At 52.2% G+C, this 22578-nt stretch overlaps 1 protein-coding gene across 3 annotated transcripts in view; it reads right to left on the minus strand.

The window, feature by feature from the left end:
• Positions 1 to 1554: 1554 nt before the first annotated feature.
• The window catches only part of Smoc1 (SPARC related modular calcium binding 1), a gene marked incomplete at its 5' end in the record, with an annotated part of 149984 nt that continues 128960 nt past the window's right edge, over positions 1555 to 22578 (minus strand). For 2 of the 3 annotated variants that reach the window (XM_005399241.2, XM_013521998.1), the window contains 6 exon segments: positions 1555 to 1940; positions 2435 to 2488; positions 5718 to 5962; positions 17522 to 17627; positions 19050 to 19132; positions 19634 to 19826. In XM_005399241.2, coding sequence (XP_005399298.2) covers positions 1924 to 1940; positions 2435 to 2488; positions 5718 to 5962; positions 17522 to 17627; positions 19050 to 19132; positions 19634 to 19826 — 698 coding nt within the window. 3 annotated transcript variants of the gene reach the window in all.

Raw genomic sequence — 22578 nt, forward strand, 5'->3', positions numbered from 1 at the left:
AAAAACTGCACAACACAGCCCACGCACATATGTGAGGGAGAAGACGCCTGGGGAAGACGCTGCAATCCTCCAAGGAAGCGACTTCTCTGTGTGCGCATGCTTCCTCTAGGCCACAGAATGGGGCTGGGGTCTCCTGCGAGGTCTGCCCAGCTCCAGCAGGCTGCGTTTTCTGGCAGAAGACAATGGGAGGGGGCTTCCTTTGCACCCCAGCATGTCGTGATGGTTCCACCAGTCATCTCCAAGACCACCTCCATGACTTCCTCCAGGAGGGCAGGAACCTTTTCTAGCCTGAGACTCCAGCAGGTCAAGTCCGGAGACGGCTGTGTCCCTCCCACTGGGGCAGTGCTTACGGGGCCAATACTGCGGTAGATGCACGTATGGGGGTTCTGGGGTGGAATACAAGGTGAGGCTAGATTGCTAAGAGCAACTGGCAAGGGCACCAGTCCCGGGCCGCCTGACCTCCCTCACTGCTGCCACGGCTACCTGGCGGCACTCAGTACCCTCTGAGGGCCATCTGGATGAGCACGTCACCGGGCAGAGGAACACGCACATCTTTCCCGAAAGCTGGGCTGCCCACGCTGGACTCTCCGTGAGTCCCTATGCAAAGCGAGGCCTGGATTTCCCCAGACCTGGGCCGTTACTCCTGTCCTTCTGGGAGAGGTACGAGCAGAAACCTCAAGCTCAGTTCTACCTCTGGAATTGGCCTTCAGGCCTCAAAGCCCGTAAGAAAAGCTGAAGGAGCAGGAGAAAGCTGGTACTGGGCTCTAAAGCAAAGGGGCAACTGCTGAGTACCAACAAGGTGACCGACTCAGCTCCTGCCCCAGGCTGCTTGTGGAGGCCACTGAAGACAGCCATGGGAGACGGAGCAGAGGAAGCAGAAACACAGCCGGGCCCCAGCTCTCAGAGTGGGGCGGTCAGCCTCACCGAGGGCCCCCGGGAGGCCCAGCACTTTCCTCATTCAGTCAGGCTTCCTGCCTTCCCCGTGCTGCCTAGGTATCAAATATCCGCTCGCTGAAGGGCCCCACTGTGTGTTCTTTTCTTCTCGGCCTCCCTTCTCGTACCCTGTAAAGAGTAGGTGCTAAGCATGGATGGAAATGTTTAAACTGATCCCATGGAAATCCTTTGAGGATAATTGATTAGTTAGTCATTGAGACACCGGGGTGCCCCCTGGCCCTGGGCGCCCAAGGGGTCTTCACAGGAGGAACCCCCTGGGCCATGTGAAAACGAGCCTGTGATCTGGACTCCGCCTCTCTCCAGGGGCAATGTCCACCCCTCACCATCCCAACCTTCTTTGAACGCCAAGCAGCCAATGACCTGGGACAGCCAGTGGCCTGCGGCAGTGTGCTCCTTTACCGGCAGAGAACGAAGGAGTCTGCACTGCAGTCCCAGGGTCCCCACCGATACACACACAGAAGTCAGTCTCCAAGTGGGGTCCAGGCAGGCAGCCCGAGGATAGGGTCCTAGGTTCTAGAAACCTGGACCGCGAGGCCAGGGTGCCCACAAGCCACAGCAGAGAGAGGGACGGGAGAGAACAAACAGCAACGCCAACGCCTGTACAGAAGAACTATACAATTTACATATATATTTATATACAGTATATAAATCTCTTTCTTCTCCATCCCACCAATACCCCTCCCCACAAATAACCTAAAAGTTGTCAGTAGCAGATCCAAAACCTTACAAATACGAGAGAGAACAAACAGTCTTTCTTTCCTTTCCTTTTCCCACTGTGCTGTTAGATATTGGTGTTCACAAACGAAACCAGAAACAAAACACACAAAGCAGAGTTACTAAAAGTGCAAACACGGTAGGCACCACTTATGTTACAGGGGATTGCTGGGCCACGGGCAGCACGGAAGGCTGGGTGTCTGACGGTCCATCCCGTGTCCTTGGACTTTCTACTGCCCTTCGATTTTCTGGTCCTTAGACGAGACGTCCTACTGTCAGGGGAAGGAGAATACAAAAAACAAGACAGGTGTAAGTACGGAGTTGAGTGTATGAGAAATCTAGCTTCATAAATCGGTTCCCCCCGAAGATGAGCCTTTTCATCCTGCAGTTACACATGGGCTCTGGGGGTGGGGGGCACGGTTTGCCTAGGCTTGCGGGTAAGCACACTATACCAGCCCATTCTTTGCCACGCTAAGCAGTTCAGTGGCCCCGGGCATCGGTTTGACCCTTGGAGACCTAGGCTTTGCCCAGCAAGCACAGGGTGAGGTCGCCTTTCAGCCTGGGCTGGGGAGGAATTGGCACGTTTGTTGATAGGCCGGGATGGCACTAACTTAGCCCTAACTCCATCTTTTTCTTGGGTCCTTAGCAACACATATTGAAAATGGTGCCTAAGGAATGTGGACAGTTGTCTCACCAGTGACACCACCACAGCGTCATCAGGGGGTTCACAGAGGAAAGCGGGGAGCCCAGAAAGAAGGCAACTTACTGAACGGGTTCGTGCCTGCTCGTTTTCCCTGGGGGAAGCTGCCAAGGCTACCACCTGCAACAAATAGGAACACGAGACACTCGAGCGGCCCTGACCCAGGGATTCGGGTGAAGCTTCTCTTACGCCTGGGTCCTCACCGCTTCCAGCCGTCAGAATGAAGGCGGGAAGAAGCCAGAAGTTGGGTGGCCACGCTTCCTGTTCTGTGGGTGTCTGTGGCCTCTTTCTGCCTGCAAGAACGCTTTGCTGGCTGACCCCTTAAACAAATCCCTTTTCCCTGCAGCCGGGGCCCTGCTGGGATGCCTCTTGCAAATCCCCATAGCTATCAGTTATGCAGGGTTTTGGTGCTGATGAGATCTGCATAACTTCTTGGTCCTGGTTCTCCAAATGATGCAATGTCAGAGGTAGGGGAATCTCAGCCCTTCCCATGACAACTCTGGAGGCACGAGTCAGAGCAGCTAGTGACTAAGAGGAGGCTCAAGGCTCATTCCTCCCCACAGGCGTCGGCACTTCTGGAGTCTGTCCACGCTGCCTCCTGCAGGGCCGCTGTCTCCTATGGGTGGGCTGCACTGGGGAGCGCTGCACGCAAGCTGGGCCAGCTCCGTGTCGCGCTGGGCACGCCCTTGAACTCCTCTGGATCAGCCCAGGGGATAGGGATTAGGGCACGGCTGCATGGCTTCCCTTCAGCCTCTCTCACAGGATTATGCTGAGGACCAGTGAATTCGTGAAGGAGAAGGGGCTAGGAGAAGCACAGAGCTGTGGAATCCAAGCCCACCCATGGGTCATGTGACTTCACAGCTCCACATCCCCCACACTCCCTGGGGCCAGAGAAAGAGAGACAGAACATGGGTTGGACAGAGGGTAGATACTGGTATAGCCAGTTGTGCAGAAGAGGGCCCAACCTCAGAAAGACAGGGACAAGCCTGAAGCAGGCAGTCGGGAAGGGGCAGAACCGCTGAGACCCAGGAAACGTACATGGGTAACCAAGGTCAGGAAAGAGGGATTCTCAAGGCAACCCCACAGGACAGTGATAAAACGATCCCCATCTTACGATGGTAAAGCTGAGGCTATGAAACGCTTCGAGTGGTCTCCCCAGGGTGGTATAGCTTGCGTGTGAGAAAGCAAATTCAGACCTGGCTCTGCCTCCAGCATCACACTCTGGATCATCAAGAGAGGGCAAGGGGAGAAAAAAGCTGAGGCCAGGGGCAGGCGGCATCTCAGTTGAAAGAAAAAGTTGGCATTTCTGAAACACAGAGGCACCAGTGCCCCACCCTGCTTGCCTCACAGAACGGTGACAATTATCCCAAGGAAGGCACATTATAGACTGGAAAATTCCAGTGAAGACAGAGGCCCCAGCTCTTGAGACGCCTGGCTTTTCGTGCTGGGCAGAAATTCAGATCTCTAGTGAGAGGTCTCGCTGGTTGTGTTCATATGGAATTTACAAAACGTTGGTTCATCAGGTGCAAGGCTATCCTCATCCCCAAGCTCCTCCTCTTCCTCCAACCCCCTCTGGCCCCCACCTAGCATGCAAGCCCCTCTAGGTCCACCAGAGGGCACCATGTGACACCAGATGACCAATGCATGGGCTCCCCTCCCTGGTGCAGCTGCACACCAAGGACCCCAGTGGCTTTTCTGCTGTGCCCGCAAGGCAGAAGGACAGAGGAAGGCTGCCCCTGGGTGGGTTATTTCACTGCTACTAATTTCTTTGGGGCGCTCAACTGTGCTCCTCGCATGCATTATCCTGTCAAGGCCTCACAGCAGATCTATGAGCTGAATACTATTGTCTCCATTTTGCAGATGAGGAAACCGAAATTTGTCAAAGATGGCAGGGCTAGTAAGCAACAGAGCTGGCCTAAGAGCCAGGTCTCTCCGACTTCAGGGCCTCTGCTCTTACCTGTAGCCCTGCCTCTTCCCAATCCTGAGCCTCTGCCTTGCTCCGCAAAGTGAGCACACATTCCAAGTGTGTCTGGCCGTGATGTTGGAGCAACCCCTTCATCCATTTATCTACCTGGTTGTTCATTTATTTGACAAGGGTTCCATGAACTGCTACTAGGTGCCACTCACTAGACGTTAAGAGCTGAGTAGCGCCCAGGGCTTCCAGCGGGTATTAGGAAAGCAAATTGCAGTCCAGTGCGGTAAGTGCTGTTGCGAGAAGCAATAATCTTATAAAAAGTAGCCTTGCTGAGCTTCCGCTGAGTTCTTTCACGGTCTCATTGGTAAACGTGAGACAGTGATAAATGGCATCGCTCCTGTGAACTCACTATGATGAATGTTCTCACGCACTGTCTCCTGTCATCGGCACAACAGCCCTCCGAGGAAGACGTGAGCACCGCTCCCATTTTACAGAGGGAGAAGCTAAGCACGGAATGGCTGAGTGACGCGCTATGGCTCAAGAGCCCGTCTGAGGCAGAGGTAGGACTGGAGCCACGCTGCGACGCGGCGCCGGAGACTCAGCGAGGCATCCTCATCAGACAGGCCGCTCGGCCAGGGCCACGCAGCAGCTAGCCCGAGAACCAGAGCAGAACCCAGCCACGGAGGGGCAGCGCTGAAACGGGCTCCTGCGGCGGCCCACCCCGCCCCACCTCCCAGGGGCGGGTTTACACTGACAACCGAGGAAGGAGGATAAACACTTCCAGCTTCTTGTGCTGACTCTCCCTAAGTAACCTCAGCTTTCCCAAAGCTTCCATTCCCAATAGCAGCTGAACTGGAATCTTCAGCGCACACCTCCCGCCCTACAGCCCCACGCAGCCTGCAGGTGTACCTGCCCTGACCCGTCCGAACCATGCTCCTTCCCTTCCCGCCCGCTGTGCCCGCTGCTCCTCCTTCCACGCTGCCCACCTCAGGGAATGTCCCACCCCAACCTCTGTCCTGGGTCTCACTCAATCACCAACCCACCCGCCTCTCCCCCCGCTGGCTTCCCGGACCAGTCCCTCTCTCACTTCCTGCTGGGACCACACCGCATCTCCGCTTGGGTGGCTCCGCCATGTGCGTTTCTCACCCATCTCCCACACTACAAGCAGAACGATCTGCTAAAGCAAGACTGGTCCTATCGCTTCCCCAGCTGAACCCCTCCAACAAATTTACACTGCCGGTGTAAAGCCTTTCAGCTGGCTTAAAGGTTCTCCGACCTCAACCTGCCTCTTGTCACAGCTCCCTACTGGTGGTATAGTCTAGCGACTGAGTTCCAGCCAGTGAAAGGTACCCCAAGTACCCGGGATCCCATTTCCCGGGACAGCCACTGGTCCCTGTGCCTCAGCGGGGCAGGAGCACAGAGAACAACACTCACCTTCTTTGCTGACGCCCAGGCAGCCCTTCAGCTCAGGCAGGGAGATGACCTTGTCCTTGTTCAGGTCACAGTAGTCGGTGAAACGTCGGGCGCATTTCTTGGGCTTGGCTTTCTTTTTCACATAGCGCTTAAAGGGCTTCATCTCCCGCTTGTTGATGTCGCTGCTGCTGTTGCTGTCCAGCTGGCTGAAGTACCAGTGTACCACGCGCTCCTCCAGGGTGTGGCTGGGGTCTGGCTCTGAGAACCTGGACCACGGCGGACACCCCCACCCCAGAGAACACCGCTCAGGATCATGGAGAAACCTCGAGCCCCACTGTGACGCTCTCACACACGGCTGATGCCCAGGCACTCGCTGTGGCTTGAATGTGCTTTGTCCCCACCAAAACTCAGGTTGAAACTGGTTGCCCATGTAGCTGTACTGGGAGGTGGAGGTAGGGCCTTTTAGAGGGATTAACGTTTTTCACAAGAAACTGAGTGAGTTCTTGTCGCAATGGGTTAGTTCTTGAGAGCCAGTTCTTGTAAAACATATGCTCCCCACCCCAGCCCGTCCTCTCTGCACACGCCTGCTTCCCTCACCCCTTTTTATCATGTGTTGAAGCTGAATGAGGTCTTCACCAAAAGCCCAGGAGATAATGGCACCACGCTCAGACTTCCACAAACATGAGCCAGAATGAATATCCTCTCTTTACAAATAATGCAGTCTCAAGTACTTTGTTATAGCAACAGAAAACATACTAAGACAGTACTTGTGCAGAACTGCCAGCAACCAGGTAGCAACACCTCCTCCAGGCTAAGGACCTCCCAGAGCTGCTCAGCTTCCAGTCTGAAGATTAAACAAGCTTTTTTCCCCAAGTAGGTGATCTTTATCACATGAACCTGCTTCACCCTGTACTATAGGACATGTTTTGTACAAGATGAGTGCTCAAGACAAATTGGCCGGATTTAATCCACCGGAGTGAACCACAGCTGGAATCCAAACTGTCCTTCTCCTGGCCTAGAGCTCATCTTCACACAGGATGCTCTTCTCACAGAAATTTGTTCACAGATAGACTCAACTACGGGAACCTGAGCTCTGAGTGCCCACCACACTCCCCGTGACAAGCCGGGTCCTGAGAAGGTCCCTAAAGAGGGAGGTGTAACCCTCGTGTTAAGCTGCTGGCTGTCTCAGTGAGAACTGTGAACACGGCATGACAATTCGATGGGAATCGGGATGTTCCCATAGTCCATCACTGCTGGGCACAAAGGACAGCAAAAATCGAGAGAAGAAGGCAACTGGTACAGATAGAGAGATTCAAAAAGAGGCAAATCTAAGGCCTGCTGCAGAGTCTCTCCAACCTAAGACTTCAGTCAGGAGATCCAAGGTGGGCCCGGAGACCACATGTTAACCAGCACCAGCACTGGCCTGGAGTGACCAGGAACACACCATGGTGTCCAGATGAACAGTCGTGACCAGAGCTAGCACAGCCTACATCTGATGACCATGAAGTTGCAAGGCCAAGGTCTATTTGTAGAGCTGCATGCAATAGTCTGTCTATCTACCCATCCATCTATCTATGCCTCCCTCTTTTCTCTAAAGAAGAAGTCTGGGTGATAACTAATAATTACAACCTTTAAATAGAAGGGTCTATTCCAGAGGATGTGGCTGGAGTCTCTGGATGTGGCTGGATGTGGCCAGAAGAACAGAGACACATGAGTCCCTTGGCCCCTGGTCCCAGGGCCTGATCCTGAGTGAATGTGGGCCAGGCCATGTCCCACTGCCTGGAAAGGGGAAGGAGGCTGAGGTTGTGAGTCCCCTACATTCCAGCACGTAGTGTGTAGGGCACCGGGATACAGTGCATGCCGGAGGGACTGTTACGCAGGGATCCCAGGCCAGGGGATCAAGGCCAGTGTAGCACATTCAGAAGCTGTACCTGATAAGAAAAGCGTTCAAGGCACTGGCGGATGCCACCCTGTCTTTTCTGGGGTTTGCTAAGATTTCCAAAAGAAAAGGAACCATTCCTAATCTTTCCTCTGTGAACAAGCCAGTAATTCCCTCCCTACTTCACACCTCCCAAGTGACTTCAATGTCAAAGAAAAAGAAGTTTCATTAAAAAAACAAAAAAAAAACCAGCCATCCCTGCTAGATGTCCATTCCTAATTAGGTGGATTTCAGTCTTGGGCAGGTCCCCTGGTCATGCTGGACAGAGCCCAAGAGGGCACAATTAGCAGATGGCCAGTGGGATGCCTCCTGACAGGTTTAACCCAGGGAGCACCTGGGGGAAGGTGTGAGGGAGCCACACAGAGCTGCCCTGGCCTCAGATTCTAGGGGAAGCCTGTCATGGAAACCAGACCAGGACGTCTTTGAAATGCACGAGGCTATTCCCTGAAGAGCTCAGATTCTGTTGCTGTCAGTGTTTTGGTGTTTTTCTTCTTCCTCTATTTACCTGCAACGTTCGCTCCCAAGTCTACCCCTGCAGGGCAGTCCAAGGAGGCAGGCAGGAAGTCCTCTGTGGGGGTGCTCAGGGTATAGGAAGGGGAGCTCCCCACCTGTGTCGGCCATCCTTGACACCAGGGAGGACCCAGCCTCGGAGGAGACAGAGGAGCCCGAGGGGGCTCCTGCAGAGGCTCCTGCACTTGCAGGAAGCAGTCGGGGACCTTGCCCCTCAGCCCCTCCTGCCAGGGAGCCATGGGAGCTCTGAGGCAGAGGCAGCTCTTCCTTTAACCTTTAGGCTGGGCATAGCGTAATGTCTACCTAGAGGCTGGAATAATAAAGCCTCAGTCGCTGAGACGGGAAGGGATGAAGTCATCTGACCCAGAGGCCCTGCCAGGGAAGGCTTGCTCCCTCCAACACGTGTTCCCTAGGCTCCGCCAGTGAGTTTTCAGCAACTCCATTGATAGAGCTCCCCCCACACCCACCTTCCTTGGGGCTATTTTTGCAGCAAGAAGCAGTTCTGCTTCCCAACTAGCAGCCAAAGCGGGATCCTCACCTGGCCCCTGCTCCCTGTCCCTCCCTGGTCTCTGACCGGCCCCTTCTGCCTGGTCCCTCCTCAGAGCCGCAGCCTTGCTCTCTTCTTGCCCAGCAGGACCTCACAGTGCAGCCGTGAAGTCCACTGCTGGCCTGCACAGCGAGTCCTGCTGGGCCACTGACCAGACTCGGGCTGCGAGGTGCCAGGGCGCTTCCTCAGGAGCGGAGCTAGGCCCTCCCACGGCCTGTAAGGGGCCTGCCTCCCTACCCTTTCTTCCCAGCTAGTGTGGACTCCTATTCCAAACCCCTTCGGCCCTAGTAACGGAGCCCCAGCTCTACCTGTGATTTTGGGTAGTGCTAGGGTCACACCTAGGCACTAGGGAAAACCCCACATGCCTTTCTCCAAGAACTTCTTACCTTTTGGTACCTGAGTGATTACGGCCCATCTGAGAACCTAAACACAGCTCTAAACATAGGCCCTGTCTCTAGAAAAACCAACATAGGTCTGGAGATTTTAGGGGATTAATGGACTCCCCACCGCCCACCCAAAGTCCTCCATGGGCTCAGGTAAAGCACCCTCCATCAAGAGGGATGTAAATCCCAGCCACAGTTCCAGAATATTTAAACATGATGCTTCTGGAAGACAACAGAGGAAGGCCAAAAATAGTCACTGAAAAGGATTTGGGATAGTTTCCATATTTTTAATAAAACAGAATTTATTTAAAAAAAAAAAAAAAAAAAACCGAAAACACCGAATGCATCTGACCTAAAACTCTGTAAATCAAGTTCCCAGCTTGGCAACAGCCTTAAACCACAAACAAGGCTGGCAGTCTTGGTTTATACGAGCTCCTGCTAAGACTGAGATGCTTTAGGAGTCCTGGAATAGCCAAACCCTGAGAGAGCACACATGTACGCAGATCAGCCAGCAAGGTCTCGTGAAGGCCACAGCTCTCAGACTCTTGACAATCTACCTGGTAAAGCTCTCTCACACATATTCCTCTCCACAAGCAACATGGACATCTGACCTGCTCCCCACATCTGGGCTAGCAGTGAAGTTTCTTTCTCCCACCAAACAGGCAGCTCAATGGTCACTAACTCTTTTCTCATTATTTCCAGTTTTCCTTCTCTCAATCCAACTGGCAAGCCACAGCACCCCAAGGCAGCTGGAGAGCATGCAATCCTCAGTAGGTAGGGCTGATAGCGCCTTGTAATTTAAGAAGCTATAGACAGAGATCTCATCCCTCAGCACCCCATAAAGGATTATGAGATTTATGGCTCTCAGGAGTCTTTGTCAATTAACTGAGCAGGTTCTGAGAGTCTTCTTTAGGGAGTGCTGGATATAGGAGGCAGAAGGTCTCCCCCAGACTGTGAAGAAGTTTGTTAAGCCATCTTTGTTAGAGTTCTTCCCAGCACAGACACCTTGACCTCCAAGCCGTATTCCACCATCCCCGTCTGCTCTTTCCACCTGTTGGCCATGTCCTTTTAAAACACCCACAGCTCCCCCTTTCCACCGCGGACTGACACTGGCATCAGACCACCAGTCTCACCCTCACCTGTGCACATATACACACCCACGGGGGTCAGGAACCCCAAATCAGAGGGTGCAATGGCTCCTTAAGATCACTAACTACATTTGCTGGTCTATACTATGACCCTTCCATAGGTGAAGTTCTATTGAAAGGGCTCACTGGGGAGGTAAAATGCACACGTTTCCTCAGATACAGTATGGAAAAATACAGCCAAACAAGACCAAGTTCCAAATTTTGGAAGGCTGTTGTTCGGTGCAATACTAGTGTCTGCCCTGCTCCTGAGCTGTTTTGGAGACTGTCTTCTCCAGGGTTGGGGAACCCACTTATACCAGGTCCCTCCTGGAACAGCTCCGCTGATCCTTCTCCCAACTGGGGGGCGGGGGGCGCCCTTCACCTGTGGCACTTTCAGTTTTGTTTCTGCAGCCGCAGCCGTGCCAGGCTTTGGCCACAGTGCGCAGCTGGAAAGCCGGCCCTGCTTACCACAACTTGCTTTGGCCAAGCGCTCAGGGGCCATCCTGCCATCCTAAGCAGTTTTAGAGAAGGTAAGGCCGGACGGCCTGGAGGTCTGAGCCAAGCCAAGCAGACCAACCGAGCCCCATGTGGAGTTGGGTCCAGGCCCCACCAGCTGTGCGGGTGGAGCTGGGAAACGCCAAGTCAGCCACATTCCAGCCTCTTCCCTGCAAAGCCATCAACGCAAGGGCATTGTGCAGGGGGATGGCGCCAGGGCACACACAGGCAGCCTCAGCTACGGGCATGTGACAGTCCCTCCCACCGCCCTCGAGGTTGGCTTTGTGGCAGGGGACTAGGGGACTGCTCTAGGGGACTCCAGAAATCTTCGTTCTGGACTGATTCAGCCTCATAGCTGCCACGAAGGGGCCCATGGGGGGTGCCTTGCACAGCTGTGGTGGGGAGACCACGGGGTAACTCAGTCACCCAGGCAGCTGCACCCAGGATGGCTGTCATCCAGCGACGCCTCAGTGCCGCTCCCACCCAGCGGCCACAGACACCCCATTCTACTTGGTTTATTTTTAGATTTGAGCAACATTACTTTTCGCCCCGCCACCTGGCAAGGAGGTCAGAAAAAGGGAGGAGACACCTCTGTCTCCCACACCCTCCATCCGCGGAGTCTTGAAATGCTACCGAGGTCACTGTAAAAGCCTGAGGAAGCCATCCCTTCCCCAAGCCACCTCATCACCTCAGACAGACAGCACCTATACCCTGCCCGCCCCTCTTCCTCCGCCCTCCAGGCCCACTCGCCCGGCACTATCGGGATGGTTGTGCAAAGTGCCCATCTGCCCCTGTGCTCCCCCTGCCCCGCGCATGACTCAGGAGACCCGGCACCACCTGGCCTCCGTCCAGCCCTGCCCAGCGCTGCAGCCTCCTCTCCTGCCTGTGCACAGCCTGCCTGCCAAACTTCACCCCCTCGCCTCCTCTGACTCCTCCCACAGGCCCCCCGTCCATCAGCCTCTCCCTACCCACGGACCTTCCCCTCTCTGGGCTGTCCTTAGCCCTGGTCTGTCTCTGCGGGTCCCTGTTCTCATCTGTAAGCAAAGACGCGATTCCGATGTCACCTTCTGTGTCAAGACGGCCCTCAGAAGCCTTCCTCCCAGAAGTGCCGGCCACTCTTTCCCAGCCTCTACGGTTGCAAACACTTTGACTGGCCCCATGGCTACGTATCTCTCCTCCAGGCCAGGCGCTGTGGTACCCTTCTCCTCAGCGGTCCCTAGAGCTCAGCATACGCTTCCACCAGGGACAGGCTGAAATACGAGAGTGGATGCCGACCATCTGAGAGGTGGGAGGTACGGAAGAAGACACCTGCTTCCCCATGCTGCCCTAACACCTACCCTGTCCCTTCCCCACTGTCTCTATGTGGGAATTTTTCCCTCCGGCCTCAGCTGATATCCCGCTGTAACTGCCAGACCCTGGGAGAGTGCAGCGGGGATTAGATGTGGTTTCCTTAACCTCATGCCTGCAGCCCAGCTCTGCCTGTGTGCAAAGGCTGGGGCCAAGACGCAGAAAGCCTGGATTCCCTCATTCTCTTCATCGTCTCGTTCCAGACGTCCTGCGTGATCTCGAGCACCCCCGCCTCTGCTCCTGTCACAGAAGAGTGGGCTGTCTACACAGCACCCTGAATCCCCCGGGTCCAGGCAGGGTGCTGCAGAGCCCTGGTTACAAAGAGGTGCCAGGGTGCATTTAACTGCACCCAGCCTTACACTTAGTCTTCAGGAGTGAGTGGCCCCTCGGGGACCCACCCCTGTTCCGCTCACCCTTCCAACACATAACGTGGAACACCTACTATGTGCCAGATACTATTCTAAGTTCTATTCTAAGTTCTAACTATTCTAAGTTCAGGGAAAAGCCTAGGAAATGCCGCTTCTCTGGTAAAACTGAAGTTCTCATTGGGTGAGGTGAGGGAGGCCCTACCTGTAAGAGACAGCAAAAGTTCAAAGGGGAGAAGAGCCAGGCTGTGAGTTAGAAGGAGGTCCCGTGGCAGGCGGTGTCCTTCAAGCTGGGATGTTTAAGTGAAGAAGCAAGGGCCAGGTCGAGGCTAAAAGAGTGACTGGCGTGGAGGCCCCAGGGCAGGCGAGAGCTTGACCTGCCAAAAGAAGCCTGGGGGGCTGGGGTCTGCAACACAATGGTACAGGGAAGAAATATGCCGGGAGCACCACCAAGACCGTCCCTGCGGCCACTTCCGGTGAGAGTCAGGACTCACGCTAAGTGTAACCAGAAGACCCGGGAGAATTAAACCCAGAAAAGCTCTAACTCTGGTCAGCTACCTCCCTGTACGACTGTTTTTCTCTCTCCTTCCTATTCTCCTCACCCTCTTCCTTGATTTTTCAACTATTTCTTGGTCCACCTTGTGTGTCTGTAGCTTAAAAGTCGAGCTCTAAGTAATCCAACTACCTGAAGCCTTGTTCAAACCTTTCATTCCTATCAAAACCGAAAGCTAACATGAGCTTTAAATGAAAAACATGTTTTGGAAAAAAAATTTTTTAAAGAAAACTTCTCCCAAATGTAAATTACACTACAAAGTGGTGGTTAAAATAAGATTAGAAAGAAAACAAGAAACTCTTCCCTGAGGACACACTGGTATTAAAAATCATTATAAATCTCCTAGCTTTCATTGTCTGTAAAAATCCCCTGGGCCTGTGATTGGAGGGTGAGGCACCAATCTGCGCCCCCCTCCCTGGGCCCCCAAGACCACACAGCCACCCAGGGCTGTGGCTCCAGGGGGAGTAACAGGGTGGAGCCTGATGTGCCCTCTCTCCAGGACAGAGCACAACTGTCACACAGGATCCCTGAGCTGGTACTCAGAGCGCGGGGCCTCGGGGAGTAAGGGGTGGGACCACCCAGACCTAGGCCCACGTACCTTCCTCTCTCTGAATCAACATAAGTACAATACTCCCCCCTTATCCAGGTAGGGTACATTCTAAGACCCCTAGCGGGTGCCTGTAAACACACATGGTATGGAACCCTGCGTACACTGTGTTTTTGCCTAACATACATAGGCTAAGGTTTAATTTATAAATTGGGCACAGTAAGACATTAACAATGACCAATAATAAAAAGAACAACTACAACAACATATTGTATTAAAAGGTACTTAAAACGTATCCACTGTTGGCTGGGGATTTAGCTCAGTGGCACAGCGCCTGCCTGGTAAGCGCAAGGTCGTGAGTTCGATTCCCGGTACCGGAAAACAAACAAACAAAAACATGTATCCACTGTTTATCTCTGAAACTGTCCACTTGATACTTTCAGACGGTGCTTGAGCCGGTAATTGAAACCACCACTGGTAAGAGTGGACTACTCTACCCTGGACCTGTCTTTGCAGGAAACAGCAGGCATTTTCCCACACCTAACATACGTAACCTAAGGGCGTGCAGAGCTGAGTGTTCCTTTTCAAAACCAGGCCCTTCCCTCTTCTTGGCAATTCAAGTGCATCTTCTCTACAAGGGCCAATTAAAAAATACAGGAAAGCTTAATTTTTAAAAATGTATTACAGTAAAATACACAGTACCATTAATCCACCTTGAAATATTCCCCTTCAGTTCAAATTAGCAATTCGCCCATCACGTTCATCCCTTTCTGGAGCAGTTCTGGAAGCCTTCGTTCTGTGAATGCCTTTAGAGAGCGAACGCTGCTGATGGGTGTCATCCAACAGAAAGGCAGGCTCATAAAAAAATGTATGGTGTGTCTTCATCTACCGTATTCACCGGATCTGGCACTGTGTGACTTCTGGCTCTTCCCCAAAGTCAAAATGACCATGGTAAACAAGGTAAACATTGTGAATTGATTCGGGCCACTGAGGCAGCCAGGACAGCGCAACTAAAGACACTCACAAAAGTGGAAAAGTGCTACGGAAAGTAGCAAGGACAGCGGGGGAGGGAAGGGTTCGGAGGGGATGCACGGCAACGTTCATTAACTATAATGAACTTTTCTAATCCAACATTCACCATATTTTTAGATCACATGTCATATCTTAGAAACTGTCCCCAAGGCCCAGAGGCAGCCTCTGCGCAGCTCCCATCTGTGACCCGTGAAACTCTGCCTGCCTCTTCCTCAGATTCTGTGCTGCGCTCCCCCTGGGGAAGGCCCGGCTTGAATCCCCAAGGTGAGAGGAAACACCCTGGCAGGCTGGTTTCAAGAGTAATAACCATTACGCTTCCTTTTTTTTTTTTTTTTTTAACTTTCTGTCTTTCCCTTCCTTTTTCTTTCTTTTTAAAAATTTTATTGCATTATGATACAAATTTTACTATGGTACAAGCATTTAACATGACATCTTCAAAAATTCACTAGAAGGACCACGGAGTATGGCAGCTCCCTAGACTTTTCACTCTGCTTAACTGAACCATGGTAAAAATTTCCCCCCGCTGTCCTCCCCCCAGGGACCTTGGCAATCACCATTCTATAGACTCTCCGTGTCTACGGGTCTGGACACATTACACAGTTTCTGTAAGGGGAATCCTAGGCTACTTGTATGACTGCCTTATTTCACTTACCACATCTTCAGTGTAGCAGGATTTCTTTCTTTTTTAGGACTGAATAAGAGTCCATTGCATGCATATACATATTTTCTTTACTCAGCTTTGATGGCACTTAGGTTGTTTCTACATGTTGGCTATGTGTTAGATCACACCGACTTGACATAAAACTAGGTTTCCAAGATGGCGGCCTTTGTCCACTTCAGGATGTAGGACCACTGACAACTACCCTATGTTTGCAGTCCTAGACCACTAACCTAAACATTTACCTCATGGACCTGCCAATCTTCACTGCCATGTTTTTTATCAGTCCATGTTTGCAGTACATAATGATTACATTCCTCATGGGAAGCTGCCACCCATACATAGCCCAACTTAACTCTTTCTTTTATCCCCTGTCCTCCCTTCCCTCCCGCCTCCTTCTGTCTCTTGGTTCTCCTCCTCTCTGCAAAAGCTCTATCTCCCTATTTCCTATTAATCTATCTTTTATTTTGCCCTTTATTTATAATTTGGGTTTCTCACATAAGAGAAGCCATGTGCTATTTAAGCTTGTGTGATTTATTACACTTAACATTACAGTCTCAAAAAGTATTAATTTTCCTATGAATGACTCAAGTTTAACCTTCTTTATGGCAGAGTAGTACTCCACTGTGTATAAATACATTTTCTTTATGCATTCATCTGTTGGTGGGCAAACAGGCTGCTTCCAAGATTTAACTATTATGACTTGTGCTGCTACAACCATGAGTATGCATGGATCACTGTAATATGAGCTCTTTAACTCTTGGGAGCATACCTAGAAGGGGTAGAGTGGGGTCACACGGAATTTCTGTTGTAAGTTTTTTGAGGAATCTCTATACTGATCTCCACAGTGGTTGTACCAGTTTACATCCCCCCAACAGTGCAGAAGGGCTCCTTTTTCCCGGCAACTTCACCACCATTTGCTATTATTCAATTTCTTGATGATATCCATTCTTTCTAGACTAAGATGGACTCTCAATGTTGTTTTAATTTGCATTTCTCTAATGGCCAGTGATGTTGAACATTTTTTCATATATTTATTGGCCTTGCCCCTTCTATGGGGCCTGAGGCCTGGGTCTGTCCTCCTATGGTGTCGCTCTTTGCCCTCATGACCCTAGCTCTGCTCCTGGGAAGACGCTACAGAACTACTCTGCACCCGTGTGCTCAGAGCAGGCTGTCCACCCTTGCCATGCCATGGGACCTCTTCTGCCGGTGTAAGGAGCCTGAGGACTCCCTCTTCCATTGTCTTCTCCTCCTCCAACCCTACTCCCCCTCCATCTCTGGCTCTAGAACTATTCTTGTTTCTCACAGGCTCTTTGGGATCTGGTTCCTGCCTGCCTTGTCCTTCTGTTCTCTTGTCTTCTTCCTCCTCCTCCTGTTCTTCTCTTCCTCCTCACCTCAGCCTGGCCATACTGAACTACAAATGTGGGCTTTCTCAAAGTCACAATATTGCCTCCTCTTCCATGGACTGATTTTCTGCCCCCTTTGACTAGTTAAACCCGACCTATTCTTCAAAACCCAGCCCAGCTATCACCCCCTTCAAAAACCCTTTCTCCGATTCCTCTGCTTTGAGTCAGACTATTTTTCTCTTCTTCCACCTCCGTCCTAGCCCTTACCCCATAGTTTGTAAGCATCTGTGTACGGCCCAGCATCCCTCCTGGGCTACACTCTTTGAAGGCAAGGACATTCCTCTGATGCCTGGACACCTTGTCCTTGGCCTAGGACTTGATGTGTCCTCAGTGGATGGACAGATGCGTGCTCCAACCAACGGACTCAGGGGGCTCAAACTAGCGAGCTCCAGCAACGCCGGTTACAAGGAACATGTACATTTCAGCCTCACGGCAGGATTGCCATGGGCGCCATACCAACTCCCGATCAAAGCTGATTTGGCTGTGAGAGTACCAGTTCCACTACCCAAAGCTCCTTGGGATTCTCCCGTGGCCTAAAGGCAGAGTCCCCTGCCTTCTCAGAGGAGAAGAAACGCATAACGTGCCTCGTGCTCCCTCCCTGTCCTCGTCACTTGCTGCCCTTTCTGCCACTTCAACACCTCCCCTTCTGAGACTAAACAGCTGAAAGTTTCCAGACAGCCATGCAAACCAGGTACTGTAACTAAAAGCTAGAGCTAAACAGCTCAAAAACTAGGGAAGCTTGAGGAGCAGGAAGATCTTAGCAGAAGGTGAGACAAGGCCACGGCACATGGTTTCAGGAGAAGGACAGAGTTCCAGCCTGTGTCCCACCCAAGCCTTCCCTGCCCTCCCAACCGCAGCACCGGAAGGGCGCAGGGCCCTGGTTCCCACTGGGCCTCAGTCCTGCTCACATTCTCACCTCCCACCTCCAGTGGGCGCTGCCGAGTTAATGGCCTGAACCATGTCGGTGGTGAGAGCATCCAGGAGGCTGGTGATGAACTCCAGTTTCTTCCCCTCTGGACAGCCTAAAAAATAAAATGGGATTTGAAGGCAGATGCCAGGTAAAAGATCAAGTAAACAACTTTTTCAACCACCACCTTTCCCCAGACTTAGTGAGTCCTCCTTGTCTAGCCAAAGGGAGGTGTGTTTCTGCTCAGGCGATTCTGAGCGCCTCCCCCATCACTCCCTCCTCACAGAGGAATCCCCGGGCCAAAGGGATAATAACGCTTTCAGTTTTCTTCCCCTGCACCAGTCTTTGTGGGTACCACGTCATGGGCTACGTGAAACGCAAGGGAGCCGGCAAGGCCCTATCCTTGTGAAATTTGCAATATACTGGGCTGAGGATTCAAGGCTGTGACCGGGCAGTCGTCCTACAGAGGGGAAAACGCTGCTCCAGGAGTGAGACGCAGACGCCGTGGGAGCACGCGGTGGGGGCGGGGCGCAGGGATCCTCACCGGTCCAGGCTGACTTAGACCATCGATTTATCTACCCAAGAACCTCCTCCTCTGTTCACTCCTCCCTCATCCAGGTGAGACCACAACTAGAATTTCCCTTGTAAATACTAGCGCATGTGTTGTTCCTTTTCTTCTCAGTGTACTATTCCAGCAAAACCTCAAGCACAAGTAACCCTTCTCAGAGCTCCTCCCTCATCTCGTCCTCCTTGCTCATCTGCTGAGGGGATGGCTACCCGGAAGTGCACTGGCCTCGCGACTGCGTTTCTGTGCCAAGGTGAGTTCTACCAACCTCGCGTGGAAAGCACTGACCTCCGTGGCTCTCTGCTTTCAGTTTTCACTTTGGAGTCCCAGTGCTTCATGGGAAGGCGGCCTCAGCTCCCACCAGCACTCACCTGACTCTGTGCTGTGCAGCTCACAGGACTCCAAGGCCCTGATATTTAGCAATCCTACTGTAACTCACAGGCAGAGCTCATTATGACCAAGGGGAACCCAGCACGGCAGCTATTTTGAGGTCCTGGGCCCCTGGGTCTCTATCACTCCCGCCCCACTCCCTACCCCCATAGCCTTTCTGTGTCACCACAGAAATACTCTGCAAGGCACATGAGAAACACTGCCCAGACCTCTCCGAACAGACCCTCCCTATAAGCTTTCTTCATAGTCCTAGAAGACATGGCTCATAGTCCCCAAAACCTTGTCCCAGGCACCCTGGTATTGAGAATGGATTACAGAATTACAGGGACTGTAATTTTTTTAACTCAGTGACTATAGTTTATAGATAGACACAAGAATAAGAAGCAATGATCTTAATTAGGGACAAGGTCCAGCCTGGGATGCAGAGTCCCCAGCTCTGGCTCCACACTCCTGGGACGCACCCATCCAGCCCCCCACCATGGTGCATGTGGAGAGAGACCCAGAGGAGCAGGCTGCTGCTTCTGCACAGCGAGGGGACAGAGGGACAGAGACGTGAAGGTGCCCCGAGGTAGCGTCTCCCACCTGGCAGCTCCCGGTCCTTGAAGGGATCCTCCACCTCTGTGCTCTTGGCTCTGGCATCACTCTCACAGCTGGGCATCACGTAGCTGTGAAGAGAGACACGGGGCTGGGGCAGGGCTGGCACTGAGCATGCTGCAGCCACTTCTGCCCAGCAACGCTCTACGTTGTCCTCAAACCCAGAGTCCTCAGGGTTCACAGCCAAATAGTCCCTGCGCTGTCCAGCAGCTCCGAGACATGTCCAGGCATGTCCTCTTACCCACGGAAGCCTAATAACAGTGTCACTTTAGAGCTCCACACAGGATCGTTTTTTGGTCCACAGAACCTAGTAACTTAAGCTGCACAACAATCTTCTCATGCAGAAACTGGGGTTCAGAGAGTTTAAATACTTTTCCAAGGAGAACAGCTGGAATGGGACAGATCTGTGACCAGATCCCAGGTCCTGGGGTCTTTCTACCCAAACCTTATCTGCTCGTTAATGGAAAAGCAGGTCTCCTTATGACTTGACAAGTCAGGGAAGTACAGCTGAGGAATGCCAGGATAACCATCAGTTGGTCCGCTTGTCCCAGGACAGGCCTGAGCGGGCTTACCGTGTGGAGGTCCCAGGCAGCGGGCGCCCCGTGTCCACCAGCACACACCAGCAGTAGCCAGTGGACTGGTGGCACTGCACTGGCTTGTAGAGCCCCCCAGGGGCACACTCGGGGATGACAATGCCCTCACGGGGATTCTGCCGGGCCTCTTCCAGGGCGCTCTGCCTTTCCTGGTCACATGAGTGCACTTTCTCTGTAAGAGAAGATGCAGCCTCTGGTGACTGTCTCTCCTATGACCCGTCATAACCATCTTCTGTGCCAGGGTCCAAAGTAAATAGCAAGAGCCAGGCGTTGTGTCCCAGGGGACCGATGGCTTGGTGGATGAGTCATCACCAACAGCTGCATCTTGCATGCCAGCCAAGGGTGAAGGGCTGGAGGCCCAGAGCCTCCCCGGGGCCACATCCTCTGCCAGGGCTCATCAGCTTCTCCACAAATGGACTCTGCTGCAGCCACAAACCAGCCAGTGACCCCTTGGCCACACCTTCCCAGAGTAGCAGTGTGCACTGGGGCTGGAATTTCTTCTCTGTTTTTGGAGTGGCTCCTCCTCCTCTAAGAGAAGCCAGCATAGGAGCCCGCTGCCCTCTGAGCTGGCGCAACACAGCCTGTGCATGCAGACGCTCCCAGGCTGGGACACAGCAGGACAGAGCCATGGCCCCCATGGGGGGTGTGCTTGGCACCCAAGAGGAGCGGAAACAAAAGCCAACCCCAGCTCCTTCCCACGCTCCAACACAGCAGGCGAATAGGCTGATGGGCTTGAAGTCATCACATGAGGCTGCTTCCATGCAACAGGAGAGAAATCCAGCCTGCCAGGAAGGTGTGTGTTCTCTGCTGCCCTGGGAAAATGCGAATGGGTCTGAACAGCCAAAGCAGGGTTCCCTGGAGTCAGTGGAGACACCCTTGTGCCTGCAACGCCACATATAGGGAACTTTATACCACTCGGCTGTTTTACCAGGTCAGCCAGGCGGGCTCCCCTTTCCGCCTTTTGTTTGTGTATGCTTTAATTATTAAAAATAAATAGTGTTGGGGCTGGGGATTTAGCTCAGCGGCAAAGCGCCTGCCTGGCAAGCTCAAGGTCGTGAGTTTGGTTCCCGGTACCGGAGAAAAACCAAAAAAACTAAAAATAAAAAATAAAAAAAAATAAAAATAAATAGTGTTGCATTTCTTTCCCTATGGTAAAAGGAATTTTAAAAGAAAATTTTGAAAAACCCATAACCCATCACAGTTAAACCCTCTATTTTCTTTAAATCCTCTGCCGTGCACACAGATAGATGCAAATCCAGACTCACGCATCTATTCTTTCCTTACAAACAGGGGATCACACGGTGAGCCAGGACGAGTACTTTGGTCTTCATTAACTCTTTATTTACTTATTTACTGTATCATGACTTCGTTTTTCTTATGAACACTATTCTATAATTTTCCTCTTGAACAAGTACACGGGAACACAGAATTTCTATGATGTGATACAAAATGCCACTCTTAGAACAGCCGTGTGGTACCAGGAAACTGGAGAACCACGCTACCCGCTGGCCACCATGCAAATGGTCAAAATAACAGACACTCAGTCCCACTCAAAATGACACAGTCCTGGGGAAAGCACCAACAAACCATAGGTGTACACAGCGCCACCACGGAGCCTAACGCCGTCTTAGAGAAATAATTCAGATGAAGGAAAAAAATCATTCCTTGTCTCACTGCTCAGAAAAGGGCTGATGAGCAACAGCCGAGGATTCTCACTGCCAAGGAAGAGGAATATTTCCTTAGGGGCCTAAAAATATCTGAGGGCTAAGAGGCAGGTATATATAGCATGTTCGCGACTGAAATGTAATGTGGAACTTGGGGAAAGAAATAAGAACTATCGTTTTCATAACGCAAGTGCAGCAAAGCTAAAGACACTCTCCTTGGCTACAGGAAACGCAGCTGCCTAACATCAGACTAGAGATGCAGCCCCCAGTTGCAATTTCCACAAAACAGGATCTCGAGACAACTTCAGGGTGAGACTGAGACTGAGGAGGGACACGGGCTTGGGAAACCTGGCATTAAGTCCCAGAACCTTGACTTCAGCTCCTGGCTGAAGTAAGTGCCAAGTCAACTTCAAGAGGATTACACAGGAGGTTTGCAGCGGTTCCCCCGACTCTGATTTGGTAGCCTTACTTTCCTGCCTCGCGTTTCATGCCATGCAAGAGGCGATGGAGGAGGAGAAGCAAAGGAAAACAGTCCTTACTGGCACCACGTTTGTGTAACAGCCTCTGACAGATGCTTTAAATTAAGGCTCTGCAGCCAGCCTCCTCAAGCCATAAATCAGACCCGAGCCAGATGCGAGGCGGGCAGGAGGGCTCTCCCCTCCCCTCCCCGCCCCTCCAGCGGATGAACCTGACTTCACAGCACTGAGAGTCCTCGCGCTCATGGAGGCGTGGACAGCGGCCGTGCCGGAAGAGGTGTGGAGCAAGGTTTGGGTCCTGTTGTGGATTTATGGAAGTCCTCGAAGGCTGCTCAGAAATGTTTACAGTCAGCTTCTGTGAGGTTCTATGGAGAATTAAGTCATAAAAAGGATAAAGTGATGAAGTTCACTAATCTGGGAGAATGGGGGATAGCGTGCAATTAAACAGAAGTCTAAATGCACAGCTTACTCTATTTATTTATTATTTACCTATGCGTTACTTTAATACAGTCCCTGCAAGTCCTGGGGCCCACTAAGAAAAAGTCAGGAACAGTCATCAGGACAGCATCCTCCATCAGCGAAGAGGACACAGTTTGTCTTCTCTCCAGAAAAAATCTCCCTCAAAATCACCTTTACACCTAAGAACAACAGAGCAAATATTCACTGAGTAAAATGGGCCAGGTGATAGACAAAGGCCTTTGCTGGCCTCAAGTCCGCCCAGGTGAAGGGAGCGCTAAGAAAATGCCTATTTGCAGCCAAGGAGGCTGAACTTTAGAGCGATTCA

The sequence above is a fragment of the Chinchilla lanigera genome, unplaced genomic scaffold, assembly GCF_000276665.1.
Source record: "Chinchilla lanigera isolate Chin_1 unplaced genomic scaffold, ChiLan1.0 scaffold00065, whole genome shotgun sequence".
Classification (NCBI taxonomy): domain Eukaryota; kingdom Metazoa; phylum Chordata; class Mammalia; order Rodentia; family Chinchillidae; genus Chinchilla; species Chinchilla lanigera.